The sequence below is a fragment of the Mangifera indica genome, chromosome 11 (assembly GCF_011075055.1).
Source record: "Mangifera indica cultivar Alphonso chromosome 11, CATAS_Mindica_2.1, whole genome shotgun sequence".
In the NCBI taxonomy this organism is placed as follows: domain Eukaryota; kingdom Viridiplantae; phylum Streptophyta; class Magnoliopsida; order Sapindales; family Anacardiaceae; genus Mangifera; species Mangifera indica.
In genome coordinates, this window is record NC_058147.1 from 14,428,373 (window position 1) to 14,449,735 (window position 21,363).

General features: G+C 34.7%; 1 protein-coding gene across 4 annotated transcripts; it reads left to right on the forward strand.

The window, feature by feature from the left end:
- The first annotated feature begins 2,020 nt into the window (after positions 1-2,020).
- On the forward strand, positions 2,021-21,362 carry LOC123229332 (hydroxypyruvate reductase). Of its 4 annotated transcripts, none has more exons than XM_044655087.1 (10): positions 2,021-2,178; positions 3,034-3,167; positions 9,983-10,127; positions 10,258-10,385; positions 15,850-15,921; positions 16,671-16,797; positions 16,884-16,999; positions 17,550-17,591; positions 20,417-20,629; positions 21,117-21,362. In XM_044655087.1, the coding sequence occupies exons 2-10, from the start codon at positions 3,048-3,050 to the stop codon at positions 21,183-21,185; spliced, it is 1,032 nt and encodes a 343-aa protein (XP_044511022.1). In that variant the 5' UTR covers positions 2,021-2,178; positions 3,034-3,047; the 3' UTR covers positions 21,186-21,362. The 4 variants fall into 4 exon arrangements, with proteins under 4 accessions (XP_044511022.1, XP_044511024.1, XP_044511023.1 ...); XM_044655088.1 differs by having other exon boundaries at positions 2,035-2,178; positions 3,019-3,167; XM_044655089.1 differs by lacking the exon at positions 15,850-15,921.
- Position 21,363: the final 1 nt, after the last annotated feature.

The window sequence follows — 21,363 nt, forward strand, 5'->3', positions numbered from 1 at the left end:
GTGGTCTTTGTTTAGCTTTGAAAAATATGAGTGCAAAAATAATGCACATCAGACCTTGCACCTCTTTTTATTTTGTCTATCAAACACGACACACGAGCATGTGTAGCGTTACTCATTAAAAGAAATTTTCGAAATCAATGTGAAATTGAGCCTTATCTAGAAATTCAAATATATTGACTACATACGGTCATGTGTTTTTGCACATACAGGTATGTGCTCCGCTTAACTTAGTCATTTTCATGTGCTTAATGTGAAATGACTTTTCTACCCTTTCTAAGACATGAACAAACATTACGGTTGTGGTGCATGATTGTCCCCACTAAAAACTCATTATAACTCAACTTAAATCACATATAAATGTATAAAAAGACCAAAAAACCCTTTGACTTATATGTAGGTGCTACGTGGATGTGATATGACACTTTCATGACGTCTATATAATAATAGCCATTAGAAATTTCATCACTTAAATAAATTGATTAGAAAGAATTTGGTCAACTGGATTTTTGAAATCCAAAAGCATGGCTTCTAGAGAATTTGATGACCAGAAATAAGAAAATTCACTCGGTCAATTTGGTTAATTGACTTTGCCCCATGAAGTTTTGAGAAATTACAATTTTTTTCTATAACTTTGAAAATTGACAATTTAACTCGGTTTGGATACTTTTTCAAACCCAACTTGGAGATATGATATTTTAGTTTACAAAGAAAATCATAATTTGAAATAAGTTGTTGGAATTTGATAAAAATCGGTTTAACTCATTAAATTAGAAAAATTACACTTTAACATAAAAATTGAAAGATATGACAAATTTCATTTTAACCAATTTTGGTAAACTTATTTAAATTGAGCTTTGAGATATAACATTCTAGTATACAAAAATTCTTAATTTCAAATAAATTATTAAAATTTGATAAAAATCGATTTAATTTAATAAGTTTGAAAATAACACTTTAACCTAAAAATTTGAAAGCTGTGAATACAAAATTTTGAAAAAGTTTCACATGCAAATAATTACTCTAATTAAGACTAATGTTTTAAGATTATAAAAAATTTTATCTATATTTGAGTTTTTCTTCAAAGTTTTGAGAATATTTTATTTGAATTTTGTTTTATATTTCCCAATTTGATCCTCTCTCAAGTATATTAGATACTTTTTTATAATCTAAAACTTACATTTAAGTAAATATATTAATCAATATGTTTAGAGGATATATTTGTTTGTTATAATCAAAATAAGAGTAACGTAACTCTTTCAGCCAATAAATTTTGATGCGTGATCATTTAAGATGTTTGCACGAAATACAAAACCTAATTAAAGAGGTTATAAAGGGTTAGTCAAAGGGATTGACCTTGCACACAAAAGAATTGAGTCAAAGTCTGATTTATACATAAATTGATGGATCCCTCTATGCTAAGAAATACAAAGCCTAATCCACTTTTGCATATCATCAATTTTAATTATTCAATTTATGTTGCATAGCTTAATCACTTTTATGTATAACTAACTTTAGTTATAATTTATTTATTTTTTTAAAAATAAAATGCTTACTTGAAACATGTAACGATAATGCTAGATTACACCATTAGCCTCATCTTTAATATATCCATTATAATCAACGTTCATATGTTTTGCTACAACCATGCAAAGCAATCATATTATATTTCAACTATAAAAGTTCTCATTTTTGTATCAACAAATATTTCTTTTCTTTGTCCATATCTTTCTCTACATGCATTGTCTTCTTTGCACATATCTTTTATGCTGGATTCCCTTCTCTTTCATTGTTCATCCTCTTGAAAATTTTTCTTTAGAGATTATTTTCTCGTAACTTTAACGGTAAAAATAAAATACTAAAATAATAAATTTAATAATAATAATGATAATAATATATTAACATCAAACTCTTTCCTATGTTAAATTTTTTAAAATTAATTATACTGTGTCTGGTCTGAATCAAACGGCTCTTCAATCTAAAGTGTAAACTATTCATATTTTTGGAATTATTTGGTCCCATCCATCTATTCATTTGGGCCCATTCTTGAACTACTCTCACTCCACCCACCAAATAAAAAACACCCTATCTAACAAAAGCTTTTCAGGGGTTGTCAATTTTCGTCCTCTTAAATTTCCTGGAAGGGGTTGAGTCACTCTCACCAGTAGCTGTAGAAACTCGGTAAAATCTAGCCCTCCTTTATGGTCAAAATTTCAGTTTCTTTTCTCTGCCCTAATTAATTCTGTTTCTTCTTTATTTCACATTTGTTTTAATATCAACTTCTAAATACAAGCCTACTTATGAAAAAATCTGTAAATATGGTGATGTTACGTTTCAATCAAGTAGTTTGCCCCCAACAATTATGCGCAACAATAGCAATTTGTTTTAAAAAAAAAAGAAAAGAAATAAGAGTAAGAAAACCCTTTAACAGAGAGAGCAGGTTGAAATGAAAATTGAAAAAAAAAAAAATTCAACAAATGGTTGTATTTTTTGTGGAAGAATGTAATTTAAAATTGATTCTGAATTTTGGTAGTTTCACTGCTTTTAGGTTTTATTTCCTTGGGGAGTTACGGGGTGGGATTTTCAGACTATTACAGCATTTGATTTTCATAAAATTAGATTTTAAAGGCAATGCCCTCATGTCTCTGAAATGTTTGAGGGGAATTTTATCCTTTCTTTTTGTTTTTCAGTTTAGAAAATGCTTCCATTTTGGGCTTTGAAATCGTATTTTGCATACCAAAAGATTGACATCTTACTGAAGAGGGCCTTAACAAGTTTCTGTGTTTTGTAATTAAAAATGCATATGTTTTTCCATTTCTTGATTCGTAAATTTTACAGTTGTTTGCGTAAATTTTCTTCCCCATATAATTAGGTCGTAGTTTCAATTTCGTTTATGCTTCCACTGGTGTATATATTTATTTAATTGTACTAGGCTTTCTTGGGTTTAACACTTCATATATTGTTCCCGCTGCAAACCACTTCTCATGTATGGAAATAATTAGATATTTTTTTCATGCTAAGGTTGATTTAGTGCAGATTTGTTATACAAAATGGAGGGAGTGGATAGGAAAACTGATCTGAATATTACCCGTGTTCTCTTTTGTGGGCCATCCTTTCCTCCTTCTCATAATTATACTAAAGAATACCTGCAAAATTATTCGTTCATTCAGGTATGTTTTCACTTTTAATCTAGGATTCGCTCCTTTTAACGAGTATACCTCCTGATGGTGTACTATAAAAGTACTTTGCTAATTTCATCCTTTCTAAACAAGAGGTTGGTTGTGGAATATGATTACATGTCTTGAAGTTTTCAAGTTTTGTTGCTGTAGAAAAAGCTGTGTATCTGTATATGGGCTGTAAGTTGGAAAATCAACAGAGGTTAATAACTTGGATTACATTTGTTTTCATTTTTGAGGTTACATTGTCCAGTAAAACTTGAGGTTATATATTTATATCTAGCAAAGCAACACTCTCAATTGAAAATATTTTGAGGAAAACTAGGTTGATCACTTTTTCTTAGTAAATCATTACTTACAATGTACAACTACTAAGAGGGGGAAAAAAAGAAAATCATTACTTCTGCATTTTCTTTTTGGTATTACAAACAAATTTAAAGGCTTCAAAAATGAACCTTTTTACCTTTTTAATTGGAAACGTTGACTGTATATTAATTAAAAAAAAACTTAGAATGTGGAAAAAAAAAATCGACTCTTGCAAAAAGAGCTTGTCTGTAATGGAGCTAAAAGCTTACCTAGTAGCACCTCCATGGATACCATGAATAATCTTCTGTTGAAACTTGATTGAGCTTTTCTTGCATATATAAGTTGATTTTTAATCTTTATTGCATCAAATTTCCTTCACTGTCAAGTGAGGTTGGCTCTCATAAAGTTTCCTACTCATACTTTGGCATCTCAGAACCTTTTTCGTTAGCACTGATAGTGCGATCCGGCTACTCAGTGGTAGAATGAAAGTATTTGCTTGTCCCATTAGTCATGTAGTGATTATAATCAAAGCTGAAGTAATGCATTCCCTACACTTAAACATGCTGCTTCAACTCTTGCTATCTGTAAGGCTTTGATGGTGTTGATTTTGTTGGAAAATATATACAAGTAGAGATATTTTTGTCTATAATGGAACTATTATCCTTTCTTCAATTTGCTAGAACTTCGTATTTCTCACTCACAATCCATAATATGAACTCAATCTATAGTAGTCCTCAATTCTTCCTTGTATGTGGCAGCGAGCATGTATCATCCATATGTAGGTCAATTCTCATTGGGAAATTGATTGGATTTCTGACCGTCAATTTTTCTAATATAGCACCATTTATCTTAATCTTTAGATCCAATTGATGCCAACTGAAAAAGTGTCTTTGCTTGTCAACCTGTCAGGAATAATATATGGTTAATCTGGTTCTAAATATCCTCAGCATGAATATTCATACATTTTGCAGCCATATGAGACTACAATTTGAAATTTAAAGTGTTTCAAGGTGTCAAGATTCATGTTGATTTCCCTAAATTAGATGATTTCTGAAGTACCCTCTTGGTTTTCCTTTATGCAAGGCTAGATAGGCAGGTTTAGCAAGTCTTCTGTGAGTTTCTCTGTTCTGTTGAAGGTTTCAGTCTGCTGCATTGTAACTTCAGTGGTTATATGATGATGCCCCTGAATTCTAAGGGGTATTTTTGATGTTCTTGTGCTTTATGCTTTTTTCTTAAAAACCTAGCAGACTTGCACATGCAAATTGTAAATGAAGAATCAAAGAGTCAAGTTGAAATGCGCAGGGAAGAGTTTCTCATCGCTGAAAATGGGAAGAGTTTGTCATCGCTGAAAATGGGAAGAGTAAAGTCAAAAGTTCATCTTGATTATTAAAGCAATATCACATGTATATTATATTTGTTTTGAATTTAAAATGCGATTATATAATCAAGCTATTTGAAATCTAACTTGACTGTTTAGGTTTGAAGATATTTTTTCTTCATTTAAATGATATGTGTAGGACTTTGGGAATGAGAACTATAGCTGATAAATAGGGTAGTGGAGCGATGAAATTTATGTGAGATATGAGGTGAGGAAATGACAGAGAAAGGGCATACCATAGATATGATGATAGTTAGCTTCAGATGCATTTCTATGTAAAAAAGGGAGTTTTGACATCCTCAATCCAATAAAAATTTCTTATAAATTACAATGACTATAAGTTGGGTGAAACGTATAATACAAACTACCTTAAGAAGTTATTGGAAGATGGACTTTGTCTTCTTCCAAGTCTGGCAAATGAAAAGGGTGATTAAATAAACCTGGATACTAGATATAATTGTTGTAGTTAGACATTGATGTTACAAATAAGGTAGAGACTATTCAATAATTCTATTGTAAAGTAGTGGTACATCTTGGATAGTATCTTAAAATCCTTGTCCTAAGTGATAAATCATTGTTTATAGTATCACTATATAACTTATTTGATACAAACCTAGTTCGATGGCACTGTATGCGGTAGTTTGCTCAATTAATAGTATTGTCAATGAATCACTCTGACAACAATGTGACAGACTATGTATGGAAACAATATTGTAACAAGAACAATGGATATGAGAAATATTTGTATTGATAATTTTCTGGAATACAGATATGAGTTCACATTTTCAATGTTTCCACCAACACAAATCTTATAAAAGTAATTAACACCAGCAGATGCTAACGCCCTACAACTAACACAAAGTTTAACTAAATTTTTAACAACATATAACAACTCCAACTTTCGAGAGGCTGGTCTCTCCACACTCTAATTCTTCTTCATTCTTTTCCTCCTCCTCTTCCAATGCTTCTCCCTAGGTCTATATCTTTCCCTCTTTTCTTCTCAGTTGACCTCTTTTCTGGTTTGCCATTTTTGATTGAAACATTATGGTTGTCCCTTTAATTAGCTGCGTCTTTGTTATCTCTTTTTCTGTTAATGCCAGTTTTGTCTTTGAATCCTCCTTTACTTTTTCCTGTCTTCCTTCTGTTTCCTTCAGGCTTCCTTTTGCCAACAACTGTGTGTCATTTGTTTCTTCTTAAATACCGCCACCTGTCCTCTCTTCAACTCCATTTTTCCATTGTTTCTTAACACATACTTTACTCCTAACATTATCACATCAACTCATCATTTACATGACAATGCCATGTGCAACTGAGAATTTTGGAATACTTATTAAGATGTGTAAACCTTTTGTATTTTAGAAAATACTAAAGTGCTATTCTACTTAAGGTTTTCTCTAATTTTTCCTTGAGAAATCTTAGCTTCAATGGTGTTTGGAGGAGAATTTTTTTATAGATTTAGTATGGAGGCAAAAACTTTTACTTTAATTATGATTGCTTCAATTGCTTAGCAACCAAAGTTTTTCCCCCGAAAAGTTATCCTATTGGAGGTTACTTTTGTTGCCTTCTCCCCTTCTATATTAGTGACTGAACTTTGAAGATAATCTTCTCAATCTTGTGCTTTATTTGGTTAGATCCTATAAGAATTTGATGTGTTGATGCATTCTACTTTTAGGTGGGGATCCTAAGATTCTAGTGATATTATTTATGTCGCTTTTCTCTTTTTACCCTTTTTTGGACACTAACTTTGAATGTGATCTTGTAAGTCTTGGTGATTTATATGGTAAGACATCATAGGAATTTGATCTTTGATGCAGAAGTGACTTGGAAATGTGCTTTGGGTGTGAGCACAATATATTAGTGAGCTAGGCACCAACTAGGCAACATTTGGCAACTTTGGTGCACAAGCAAGTGGCATGTGTGCGCTAGCTTCAGGTGGGATATCCAAGGATGGCTAGTGGCAAGTCGATACAAAGTCAATGCAAGCTTGCATGGCTTCCAGATGACATTCTTTCATTTGATGGCACTTTAGCACAAAGTGTAGGCAATAGAGCACTTAAGCACAATTCAACATATAAATGTTGAGTGACAACCACTTTTTCTAGATCAAGACTCTTATCCTACCTTTTTTGGAACAAGACAAGGACCTTTGAAGGCTGCAAGAATCCAATATCAAGTAACTCATCCAATTGCCTCTGCTATTCTGCCAAATCCATCGGGGACGTCTTGTATGGGGCGATGGCTAGTGCCTTTTCCCATACTTCGGCTCTATCTTATGATCAACATGCCTACAGGGAGGCAAAGTTTTAAGGAATTCGAGTGGCATCACATCTCTGTAAGCATTAAGCACTTGGGCAACATAGTCTGACACTTCAATAATTTTGTTAGCCTTAATCTCTACCAAGATAATTAACATGATCACCTCTCCCTTCTTTAACCCAATTTTAGTTTATTAGCCGATTACATATGCTACTTGCTATTTTGCTTGCTTATTTCCTCCCTCACGAAGCATGTACATTGTACATCCAAAATATCCAACCCTTGCAGGTGTGGGGAGACCATAGCTTTTGCGAAAATGAAAAACTCAATACCCAAGAATACCTCAAAGTCATCCAACCTGCTTCCATTCGCCTATCTTCAGATCGGTTGTGGTCATCCCTTGGATTGGTTGTGCACTTGAGTTCATAGTTTTGATTCTACTCGAGCTCTTTGTCACTTTCAACCCAAGGACAAAAACCATTCTCTTAGCCATGAAATTGTTGGTCACTCTTGTATCTAACATGGTCTTGACCTGGTGCCCGATCAGAACAACATCCACATACCTCAAGCCTTTGAAGCAACTTTGCCCTTTACTCCTCAAGGTTAACACCTGTATTGGATTAAGTTGTGTATTAGAAGTTTCAAGCTCTTCATTTGGTTCATATTGAGTTATCAGGGTCGTTAGCTTCTCATGCTTTGGATAGTCCCGTTGCTGACGGGGACCATTGCATAGAAAGCAGTGAGAATTGGACTTCCATTAGGGTGGATCCTGTCCCCACTATGAAGTCTCTCTCTTGGTTTTCTTATAATCCTTATGACCCTTCTTATAGTTATTATTGTTTTTATTCTAGTCTGGTTTGACCTTCTTTTGTTAGGGTTACTAGATGATCGCTCAAGCTAATATTCGACCAAACTGTTGGTCGCTGCAATAGCCATAGCTAAATCTTTCACATTTTGCCTTCTAAGTTCAACCTGTGCCCAAGGTTGAAGTCTACAAAAGAAGTTAAATAGCTTGTCTTCTTTGGGCATGTTTTTAATGTCTAGCATCAAGGAACTAAATTCCTTGATGTAATCCCTCAATGATCCTGTGTGCCTTAGCTTTTTCAAAGCTTCTTGTGCCACCCATGCTGTATTGAGTGGTAAGAACTGGTCATTCGATTCCTTTTTAAGGGCATTTCAGATCTCCATCCTAGGCTGTCCAACACTTGCATCATCGTCGAGACTAGTGTGTCACCATAGTTTAGCATCACCAGTTAAGTGTAAGTTAGTGATTGTTATTTGATCTTCATTGGAAGCACGGGCAATTTATAAGTATTGTTTCATGTACTAAAGGAAGTTTTCAAGCTCCTTTGTATTTCGTGCCCCTTAAAACTATTTTAGCTCTGGAACATTATGTTTGAAAGAACCAGAACTCATCTTACAAGTAACAAAGGACCCAATGTTGGCTCTTTTCAATAAGGCGATGGCACCTTCCATAGAGGAAATCTTATCCTCCATTTGATATGCTAAATCCAGCACCTAATTAAGCATCTCATTGCACCTCTCAAGTAAGTCTTTGTGGTTATCCGAAATGCCCTGTCTAAGTTCCCCAATCTACTAGGAATGCATGATAGCCTGCTTTGCCTAAGAAATTGCATCAAATGTCGGTGTTCCAACCAACACCTCCAAAATACTAACTCACTTTATTAATGTTGCCATATTCATGGCTTTAATACCACAGCTGTCACTAGTTCACAAACACAATCCACAAATTTGCACCTATGATTAGCCAATAAAATTGCACCAACTAACAAGGACAAGCATGGCAACAAACAACAGTCCAGTAAGCAAGAAACACAACACAATAAGGGTAGAAAGCAGCACAATAATAATTTACGGGAACCAATTTCTCAACCTTTACATTAAACACATAACAAGGAACAAGAGTCTGTTAATGAAATTTACAAGAACGCCTTTAGCTCTCACTATGAAAATCTCACCCTTTCACAACTCTCAAACAAGTATCTCTCTTGTTTACAACTTTGTGTCTAACTCTCAACACAAAGGTGGCTCACATTTAGTTTTTCCACTAACTAGCAACATAATACACGGCAAAACTTTATAAAGGCAATTGGGGCTAACACAAACATCCACCTTGGCACAATTTTCCTGCACCACCACCCAGTTAGATCTCATGTAGAGCAACATGTTGGAATTCAACGTCACTTCCCCATGCACAAGCGATTGTCACTCAACATTTATAAGCTGACTTGTGCTTGAGCATCTTACTGCCTCCACTTAGTGCTAAAGTGTCATCAAATAGAAGAATGCCATTTGGAAGCCATGCATGCTTGTATTGACTTTGCATCAACTTGCCATAAGCTTGCCATTTGCCATCCTTTGACACCCCAACCTTCAAATGTGGGTTCTAAGATTCTATTGAGTGATTCCTATGAACCCTGTTATGTGGCAAAGCCTACATCTTACTCATAAATCTAGGCTTTGCTTAGCCCTCTGTTGTTCATCAAGTGAATCTGAGTTTTTGATGCATCAAGTTATTTTGTGAATTTGCTGCAAATAAAATTATTGAAGTTATTTGTTTGCATTATCTCTTAGTATCTTGAATGCATTCTACAAGGAATATTTTTCTTGTATTTTTATAGACAATTGAGTAGTGTGCTCGGAACGTTTTATGTCAGTCTTACTAAATTTCAGATTTGATGATATGCAGAAGGTTCTTGCATGATGATATACCTTCCATATGTTTCGTGACTCTATCCACCATTGCTAAATTATGTAATAGGAATAGGCACAATAATGTCAGATTTTTCTTGGACAAAAAGTTTCTGTTTGTCTTCATGTATTACTTTTTTCCATTTAATTCTTGCAGGTTGATGTTGTCCCACTTGATGATGTTCCTAATGTCATACAAAACTACCATCTTTGTGTGGTAAAAAACATGCGGCTTGATTCAAATGTTATATCTCAGGCAAAGAAGATGAAGCTAATAATGCAATTTGGTGTTGGCCTTGAAGGTATTTTTCAATTGTATGTGTTCATTTTCCATAATCTTGGAGCTTCTAGCATATGATACACACTTTTCCTCTTTTTTGCTTCATTTCTACTATTGAAATTTATTACGTACCAATGTGTGCTTTTTTCAAGGTGTTGATATTGATGCTGCTACAAGATGTGGAATAAAAGTTGCTAGAATCCCAGGTGGCATGACTGGAAATGCGGCATCATGTGCAGAAATGACTATATATCTAATATTGGGCCTTCTTCGGAAGCAGGTTGCTTTATTCAATTTAGTAACTGCTAAGCACTTTACCTTTCCCTTATTATTTTATTTAGTAATGAAGGAATAGTTGTTCACTCCAAAGTCATTGCATTCATCAATTGCTCAATGCTTCTTCCTACAAGTTACATAGTAAACTGCTTAAGTTTTTACTTGTTGGTTGATTTGTTAACTAATAAACCTTTAAATTGTTGACTGCAAGCAAGGGAATATAATAAAGGAAATCCTATTTTATTCATATTCTTGGGAGGAAATTTGATTATTACTACTCTCTCTTTGTCAGTTTTATACTAGTTCATTGAGTTGATATATTTTATCTTGTACTAGAAAATTTAAAGAGATAGAGTATATATTGATGTAGAGTGTTTTGTCTCTGATTTTTCTTCTTTGACCATCCAAAAACTTGAATTGTAAAATCCATTGCTGATTATGTTGGATTTTCACTGATTTTGTTCTCCAATTTTCTGGCAACTGATTTGTCATCTAGTGAATTGCATTATTTTTAAGCATTGTGGGCCGTCAAATTTTGATTAAAGTGAATGAATTTTCTTGCAAATATACTTATGCCGTTGATTAAACTTTTCAGTGGATGGTTGTTGCTCCATTATGACCACCACTGAAAAAAGGAGCTTTGGCAAGTAGTCTTTTAACTTAGGAGTGTAGAATTTGGGACAAAAGATAGATATGATCTGTAAAAAGATGAGTTCATTGGAGGGTGAAATTTTTGCAAAGAAATTGTTAAAGAGAATGATGTAAACAAGGTTGATAAGAAAATTGTAGCCCTAGAATTCCAGTAAAAGTAGAAAAGCCATTGAGGGGCTAATTAATTATGACTCTGAATTAAATGAGGGTCTTAATATTTGTTGTATGGTTTTCTTCCCATAGTAAGAGTTCAGGATTAATTAAGCCTCAAAGGTACTAATAGAGACCTAGAGTAATATTTGTTGTATGGTTTTCTTCCTATTGTAAGAGTTTAGGATTAATTAAGCCTCAAAGGTACTAACGGAGACCTAGAGTTAGTTGCAGTGGAATGGTTCTTGTACTCAGACTCTGTTGTTTGGTTACTGTTGAACAAGAATTACCAAAGTGTTGTTGCTAGAATCTAGTTACTGATGTAGATTGTATTTGGGTTGTTGTGTGATGAAATATGTTGTAAATCAACTCAAGAGCAATTTATGAAAATACTTCTTGTATTGATGTAATTTTCAGTAATGCAAAGATAGTTCTCTACTACTGTTATCTATTATAAATCAATGCAAAAACTTCACCATAGCTAAATAATAACAAAAAAAATAAACTCCCTCCAATATTCAAGAGGTTGGAAACTCTCCCTACTCTTTCTTTCAATTTTCTTCCTTTTTCCAATTTTTTTGCCTATCCTTAACGTTTCCACTCCAGCTTTCTTATAATTCCTTTACACTTTGTCCTTCCAATTACAGTGTGCCACGTCCCCCTTTTGCATGTCTTGGTGGTCCAGCCTATTTCTCAGCAAATCTTCATTTGGCTTTTTTTTTTGTCTCCTATTTTATTGTGGAATTGCCATTTGTCACTTCCATAAGCTTGACACATGCCACACTTATCAGTTTGTTGTTTATGCCCATTCGCTTCTTGTTTTGCTACTGCTGCTTCTTCATCTTATAGGATATATGATTTGCTGCTACTTTTTCTTTTGCTAAGTTGTTGCCATTTTTCAGCTCTAGTCTTTTGCCATTTGTCTCCAACCTCTCTTTCCTTCCAAGCTTCTTATGGAGCACAGGTACATATACTTACATTCTAACATTATCCTGTCCATCCACAGGCATTTTGTCCTCAAGGTACAAATGAGGGAAGAGTTGTTTGAGAGCCTTATACGACTCCCACGAGTTCTCATAGCCTGGGAGTTGATTCCACTTAACAAGTGTCTCCAACTCACCATGAGATGAATATTGGTAGTCTAATAACTGTTCCAGTTGCACTTCTAATTCTGCCTAAGCAGTCTGGTAGGGGCAGACTTGCTACATTAGATCCCCTTCTCTTTTTTAAACGTGACACTTGGAAGATGGGGTGTATTTTAGTCATTAAGGTCAGACTCAACTTGTACGCAGCCTTGCCTATTCTTTCTACCTCTCATACTGATCATATAAATGTGGACTAAACTTATTGTTTGGGCGGGAAGCCAACGAACGAAAGCGATAAGGTTGTATTTTAAGGAAGACAATCCCCCATGTCGTATGGTGTTGTCCACACATTCCAACATACTATCTTCCTATCTCTCTTTTGAAAACAATTTCTTAATCGCTTGTACCCCTCCATATTTCCCTTCCACACATATAAGTGCATTCTTTATAAGCAGAGAAGTTTCAAACCCCCCCTTTTATAGCACATGCATGATTGACCATATCTTTTCCAAAGACAATTAAATTAGCACAAACAATTAACTCTAAAATAGGTGCTTCAACATTAACTCCAATTTCACTCATCCTCATCACATCAAACCATTCAACAATATCTTCATGCCACTCGTATCGAACACAACTTGCAAGGAATGAAGGCCATGTCTCGAGATTTGGTTCCAATTCATCTAATTGCCTTCTCTTATTTGTCTCAAAACCATTATCAAGATAGCTTAGTGCAAAGTCAAAAACCATGGTATTCCTCAAAACATGAATCCTTATTCTAGCAGACACCTCACAATAATAATTAATTCATCTCTTTTCCGCATCATTCTAAGAAACTCATTCATAACATGAATAATATTTGGGAAGCTTATTTGTAAGACTTGATTCTGAATAATCCTACCAAAACTAAAACAACCCACTAAGGACAGAGAAGTAAACCCAGTCCATAAAGGCACCCCAATTTGTTTAATTAGTTTTACTTGCAAACCCAACTCATAGAGCACTCTTGCTAACATGATAGGTACTTGGGTTTTCTTCATCACATCGATTTTCCTCAGCTTCCTTTGCAGTTCAACAATGTCCTATAATGGCATTAAAAACGTCTCAAAATGGCATAGAAAATCATTCACCAAGTCAGTCTACCGATGCACCAGGAGCTTTTCATATGACTTCCCATCTTGCGACAGCTAGAAGTGTCCCAATAGGTTTTGCTTCAATTCATTCCAATCAAAAAATGATTATTGTCCCTCTTACCATTGCGGCAAATTTCGAGCAATACCTTTCCCTACTAGAGCATCATCGACGAGCATTGGGTGTTCCAGTTGTCAGTAGGATCTGTCTCCGTGGCCACATCCTCGATTCTCTTATCCTCTCGTCTTTGGAAAATGATGGATTAATTGAAGGCTCACATTGATGTGGTTTACTCGGGCATGAGTTAGGGATGATAGATTGTTGGCATAGTGTATCACCGATTGTCGGATTTTGACTAGAAAAAGATTAAGGTCACACTAGTTTGGGAATGAAGGAGAGGATGGGTTGTATAATGATATGATGAGTTGGAAACGATTACGGGAGTTTGGTTATGTTGGGTGGATTGGGGTTTGGTTGTAATGGTCGAAATAATTAGTTTGGGTTGGATTAGTGTGGTTTGGATTGGGTTGGGTAGGAATAAGTGAGTTTGAGTTAGAAATTTGAATATAATTAGGTTGGGTTGTACTGGTGGGCCGGTTTTAGTTTTGGTTAATTGAGTTGGAACGGTAAGCTTGGGTTGAAATATAAGTGGTATAAGTGGCCAGGTTTGGCTGTAGTCAAATAGGTTTGAGGGACTAGGTTTGTTTTGGGAAATATATAATGCTAGACTTAGTGTGGGCCACTTGGGTTTTGGCTAAAGCCTTGGGCTTTATTATTATTGTATGGGTTGATGAGATTGAATGTGGGTGTCATTGGGCTTAGTTGAATTTGGGTTGGATTGGGTATTTGAGAAGTGGGCAGTAATGAGTTTGGGTTTAATGAGTTGAGTTTGAGTTAGATAAATAGGTTGTTGGGTTGGGTGGGGTTATAATATTTCCTTTCTCCTTCCCTCCCCTCTTTCACGCCTCCTTATTCTACTTTACTAGCTTTCATCTCTTTCGGTTGGAAAACATGAAGGTTAAGTAGGTGAGTTGATTCAAATGGTCCAACTTCGTTAGAATCTACCCAATATTCGTCGGAATGTATTGTCTCCACCAAATCAACCTTGACTTCACCAAAGATTGCTTTGTCGTCACCAGATATTGATGCCCCTCTGCCGGAATGTTCAATCTCAGTCTAATCGTCTTTCTTCCTCTTCGTTTGCCCATTGAATACGATCAAAATGCCTTCATCATCTAGATTGTCTTCTTCCACCACGAGAATGGCCCATGATTGGCATATACAGTCATGCCTTGAGTCTTCTTGGCCTTCACAGCGAGGACAGATTCCGTTCATGTTTAATTCTCGGATTTGCCTTTGTGTTAGTCGTTCGATGATCCACCATTGTGCACCGTCTGTCGACTTTTTCTATCCTCAAAATTGGAGCTCTAATGCCAATTGATACAAACCTGGAGTTAGCTGCAATGCAATGGTTTTGGAACTTAAACTCTATTGCTGTGTGGTTACTGCTAAGCAAGAATTGCTAAAGTGTTACTGCTGGAATTTGATTACTGAAGTAGATTGTATTTGGGTTGCTCTGTGATGAAATATGCTGTAAATCAATTCAAGAGCAATGTATGAAAATACTACTTGTATTGATGTAATTTTCAATAATACAAAAATAGTTCTCTGCTACTGTTATCTATTACAAATCAAAGCAAAAACTTCACCATAGCTAAATAATAACAAAAAATAAAATAAAATAAAAGAAACTCTTCCCACTTTTTTCTTTCAATTTTCTGCCTATCCTCAACGTTTCCACTCTAGCCTTCTTATAATTCCTCTGCACCTTGTCCTTCCAATTGCAGCCTGCCACATCTCCCCTTTGCATATCCTGGTAGTCCAATCTCTTTTTCAGCAAATCTTCATTTGGTTGTTTTTTTGGTCTCCTCTTTTATTGTGGAATTGCCATTTGTCACTCCCATCAGCTTGGCACATGTCACATTCATCAGCTTGTTGTTTACACCCGTTCGCTCCTTGTTCTGCTGCTGCTTCTTCATCTTACAGGAGATATGATTTGCTGCTACTTTTTCCTTTGCTAAGTTGTTGCCACTTTTCAGCTCTAGTCTTCTGCCATCTGTCTTCAACCTCTCTTTCCGTCCAAGCTTCTTTTGGGGCACAGGTACATATACTTGCATCCTAACAGGTGCCAAAGTTACTGATCAATAATATAGCTTGCAGCTCAGTGCAGGCTTAATATATCATTTTTATATTGTAGGCATAAAACTAGTAAAGTTTTCATAAATTAAGGGTGTTTCTTACATGACCAGTGCAGTAATAAACATGGTTATGGTTATGCACTCATGCCATGAGATATTAAGATTGTCAAAAATGCATCACACCTTATTTTCTGCTTGATTCCATGGTGCCATCATCTACTGACCACCTGCATGAATATTCTTCCTGTTGTAGACTGAAATGCGAATTTCGATAAAGCAAAAAAGACTTGGAGAACCTATTGGTCAAACACTACTTGGTAAAACTGTGAGTAACAATTCTCCTCAATCTTTGTTTTTTTGGGTGAAAGACTACTGGGTAAAACGGTGAACCGCATTTTGTGTTTTTCTTTTTTTTTGGTAATTCACATTTTGTGTTATTTGTTTTACTTTGTAAAGAGCAGTTTATTTCCAAAATTGCCCCACAATACACTAATGCATTATTGATTTAATTACTATGATGCAACTTATAAGAACCATTGGCCAAAAATCTTAATCTGATAGGTTTGAATGCAACAACAATTAAGTTCTCATGAGCCCCTTCACATGCACTTCTATGTGGATTAAACATAGCCACAATGACAATACAAGCTTAATTGCAAATACAACATATTCATCGAGGAATAACATTAAGGAATACTTTATGTCATTCAACTTAAAAAGTTTATAGTTGTTGTTTCCTGTATTATCTGGATACATTACTCTAATTAATAATATCTTTAATTTCATGATAGAGCAAAACTAAAATCTGTAGTACTTAGTGATATTGCACAGGCAGGGCAAATTTGTATTTGTGATACACTTTTGCAAAGCTAATCTAAATAAAATAGGAAAGGGTACTATTTGGTGGTTTGACAACCATTGTTAATTGGTTATCCCATGATAGTCTTTAATTATAAAAAAACTTAGTTATTTTAATTAAGGACAGTATTTAGAATGCGAATTTACTCGCTATCTTTGCTTATCTATTATGGGAGTTGGACAAATAAGATATTAGATATTTCCTTGTTCTTTCAGGTTTTTATCATGGGATTTGGAAATATTGGTATTGATTTGGCAAAGCGCTTGCGGCCATTTGGCGTGAAAATTATTGCCACAAAAAGGAGTTGGGTTTCACATTCTCAAGTTTCTTGTCATCCGAATGGTATGTATAATGTCCCATCATAGGACATTGATACTCATTTTTGAAGTATTTTTATTTACTTTGTTTTATACTGTGAGCACTTCCAGTTGAAAATGGAGTTACGGATGATTTGGTTGATGAGAAGGGATGCCATGAAGATATTTATGAGTTTGCCAGCAAGGCTGACATTGTTGTTTGTTCCCTGAGTTTGAACAAAGAGACAGTAAGGCTCTGCTTGTTCACTTTGTATACTTTCAGTTCTACTTCCCTGTTCCATTGACTTGGATTTGGTTCTACCTGTATGTTCAACTTGAATAATCTGACATGGACCTTCCTACAAAAAGGTTCATAGCATGCTATGTGGTAATGAGAGATTTTTATTTCTCTCTTTATCTCCACTTTATCCATAACTATGTGCTCTTGTAATTTATCAAAGCCCAGTTCTTTGTTAGTTTATTAAAGTATTTTAACTCTATCTATATATTTATCTATCTACATTGTCTGCTTTCATTATTGTAATTAATTTTCTTCTATGTTAATAAAAAACATTGTTTCTGACATGTCTTGTAAGAGTCCAGCCTTTGTCTGCCCATATATTGATATTTTCAATCTAGGCTATATGTAACTTCAGGCTTGTTCCAAATTAGCTGGACTAGTAAATTGAAGTCTTGTTTTAATTAATAAGTTAACATGAATTCTGCATCTTTATACAGATGTCTATTTACACTATTCCTTGTCTAACCTATTTGCAATTTGGACATTTTGACTTTCAGGCTGGCATAATAAACAAATCATTCTTATCTTCAATGAAAGAGGTTAGTTTTACTAGTCTTACTGATCTGTTTGAGAAGCCTAATTTAATTTTTTTTAAATTTATCTATTTTCCAAATCCATAGCTTCAAGCTATTAGAAACCCAACTCAAATATTATTAATATAGAAATAAATATTGTTGGCAATAAGAAATATCAACTTCTTCCAAAAGCAATTAGAGGTGTCTTTCCCCTCCCAATCAGCCAAAGGCTGTCCAAATTACCCAAATATCAATAATCTCCTCCCCTTCTTCTCAATGCCAATAACCGATATTTATACTTCCAATATTTTAAATTTCAAATCCAAATATTATCTCAATCAAATCAAATATTTACTTATCATAAATATCCTATAATTAAATCAAATATATTATCCTAATTTAAATATGTTTTATTTATTTATTTTATTATTATTATTTATTTGATCCTAACACAAGCATATCAAAGGGGCATAACATATTCTAATGTCTTAGAAACAATAAGTAAACAATCTAATGTTAATGGTGCTAGTTTGGGAACGGTGTTTTGGATATGGTACATTGAGCTTTTCTTGAAGTTTTTTGACAATTACATGCTAGCATTGAGAATTAGTTTTTTCACCTTGACAAGCTATATATGTGCCTGTGTTATATCTAATTTTCCTTTGATAAGAGGAAATATTTAAACTTCTTTTAACAACTCCACGAGTGTTTAAATTTTAAGGCATTTCTGATTTATTGGGAGAAACATATTCGACTAAAAGTTTTGGCAGACGGTGTATTGTTTCTCGCCACATACTTTTCATATTGGTCTTCTCTTTGAATCTATATTTCATAATTATATTTTGAGCAAAACTGTTATGCTTATACTTTCACACCATTTGGAAGGAACGTGCCCCACCTCTTGGCTCTTAACCACGAAAAATTTTCCACCCACTTGCTCCTTTCAGGTTTTGGCCTTTGTTGGCATGAAAAGAATTAACTTTCCTGGTAGGCAATAAAAATTGTGGTTCTTTGAACGAGGTGTTGCCGCCTTTTTATCTAGATCTAATTGTAATAAGAGTTGGAAGTATAAAACAACTCCAAACAACCATTTGTTTAGATGCTTTCCTCATTCCTAGTAAATTAGAATAGCAATTACTTACCTGGTTGCTCTATAATTTTGTTGGGGTTATAAACAAGGTCTTGTATTTGAAAAATCTGGGCTTCTTAGAATTCTCATCCCTATTATTTGTAACTTTAGTCCTATTGGCTTGGCATCTTTGTGGGTACTTTATGATTTGTCCAGAGTAAAAGCTTTGTCACTTGGTCCTTGACAGTCTTATGAAACGGTGTCAGTCTAATTTGTTTTTTGACTATTTTGGCCGTAGATTTAAGCTTCTGCTGTGAAACCCTTTCCTAGTGCTTATCATGATGCCATCCATGATCAGATATACCTTGTCTTCAATTTGGTTGTAGGCTCCATCTCTTCATGCTATCCTAGTGAAGAGAGGATTCCCTGGCAATTTTTTAGGCCACTCTACTATCCAGTGAACTGGAATAAAGTCTGATGCATTTTCCCAAGCCATTCGATATTTCTCAAGGATTCTGTCTGGCTTTTTGAAAAAAAAAAAAAAAGTCTTGAATTAGCTGCAATCCATGCTCCAATTCATCCCTTTTGATAAAATACTTTGGACGAATAATGAATGGGGGCTTACTTCCTTTCACTTGCTATTTGCAATGTGGATTCACCCAGGTACAGCCCATCGGAGTGTCTCCCCTGTCACAAAACATGGTTCTTTTGGATGCAAAGTATGACCATGCTCCATCTTCCATATGGTATCAATCAGAATATCTTGCATTGCTCTCATGGCCGTTTTGACTTTGTTGTGAGGATGACAATATCCCCTCATTTCTCCTGTGCTGTTGCTGAACTTGTCAGTATAAATATATTATGCTTCAAATCAGCTACATTTCTGCAACCATCGGACATTAACCCTTGAGTAATGATGATCTTCTTCAGCCAACATGAACCTCCATCATGGAAAAATTGATGAATCGTATGCACCTCATGTATCACTATCTTTCTATAACAGTAATAGATAACAAGAGCCTGTGCATATCGTGAAGGAAGTTCCTTCACAATATGCACCCAAGTCTAAGTTATTCTTTGTAATCTTAAGGATTCGCCTCCATCTTCCATATGTTATACAATCGGAATATCTTACATTGCTTGTGGCCATTTTGACTTTGCTGTGTCAACAACAATTTACCCTCATTTCTCATGTTCTGTTGCTGAACATGGCAGTAGAAATATATTATTCTTCAAATCAGCTACACTTCTTCCACTTTCAGACTTAAATCCATGAGCGATGAAGATATTCTCTAGCCATCATGGACCTCTATCATGGAAACATTGAGGAATCATATGCACCCCATTTATCACAACATCTTTTTACAACAGTAATTGATAACAAGAGCCTGTGCATATTGTGAAGGAAGTTCTTTCACAATATGCACCCAAGTCTGTATTTCTCCTTGTAATCTTAAGGATAAGTTTTCTAAACTGTTCCTCTTGTTCTAATATAAAGGTATTTTGTTCTATACAATCTTTGGCTAAGTATTTGAGCCCAGTCACACCCAGCTCACTCAGAGGAAGCTAATGCTTGTGCTTTTAGGTCTTTCTCATTGCCTTTTCCATTCTAACACAAATTGCAGATTACTTGAATTCACCAAATACTAGAACTTTTTTTTTTGTTTTTGCCTTTGTCTTATTTTTATTTTCGAGAAAGAGGGAATCATCTTATAAAATTCGCATTCACACGAAAAAATAAAATAAAACAAAAATTGTTGGTGTTAATGCATTTTGTCAGGATTCTCTTTTGGTGAATATTGCTCGTGGAGGTCTTTTGGACTACGACGCTGTTGTTCATTACCTAAGCAGTGGCCACTTGGGAGGGTTGGGCATGGATGTTGCTTGGACTGAGCCTTTTGATCCTGATGATCCAATTTTGAAGTTCAACAATGTTCTAATCACGCCACATGTTGCAGGAGTTACTGAACATTCTTACAGATCCATGGCTAAGGTATGCAGCATAAAAATATCAACTCATTTCTTTAAGTAATTTTTGATAGAATTTGGCTTGGGTCTGGTTTGCTTCTCTAAACCCAGTCAATTCATAGCATCCTTTGGAAAATGTAGAGTGCATTTACTACCAAGCAGAAAATGTAAGACCTTGAGATTGAAACTAAACTTATTGTTTTATGTTGACAAATTTTGATTAATAAATTTGAGACCTGAAGTTACAGAAGAGGTGTTAGGAATTATAAGGGATTGATTGCAGTTTTAATTTCTCCAGTCTGTTTTTCTTGAATTGTAAGATGGTTGCTTAATTGTGACTGAAAAATGGGTACAGTGGTGCACCAAAAGTTTAGCCCATTTTGTGAATTTAATTCTGCTTATGTTGCACTTTCAAAATGTAATAACCATATATGCTCCCGGTTAATTACATAGAGCTTGGATTATAGTTGTTTTTTTGAGTAGATGAACTAAATGTTGCTTTCCATTAACAGGTTGTCGGGGATGTTGCTCTTCAGCTTCATGCTGGAACTTCTTTGACAGGGATAGAGATTGTCAACTGATTCAATTCAGGGTTCATTCCTCGGCCATTGAAGGAACATCTATTAGTTCATATTATTAAATACAATTATTTAAATGTTAAAATCCAGAAACATCACTAGAATCTTTGTTGGCTTTTGGCTGAACTAAATGTCTCTTTCTTTTAATGATCTAAGTAATTGAAATTTTCGTTATCAACAG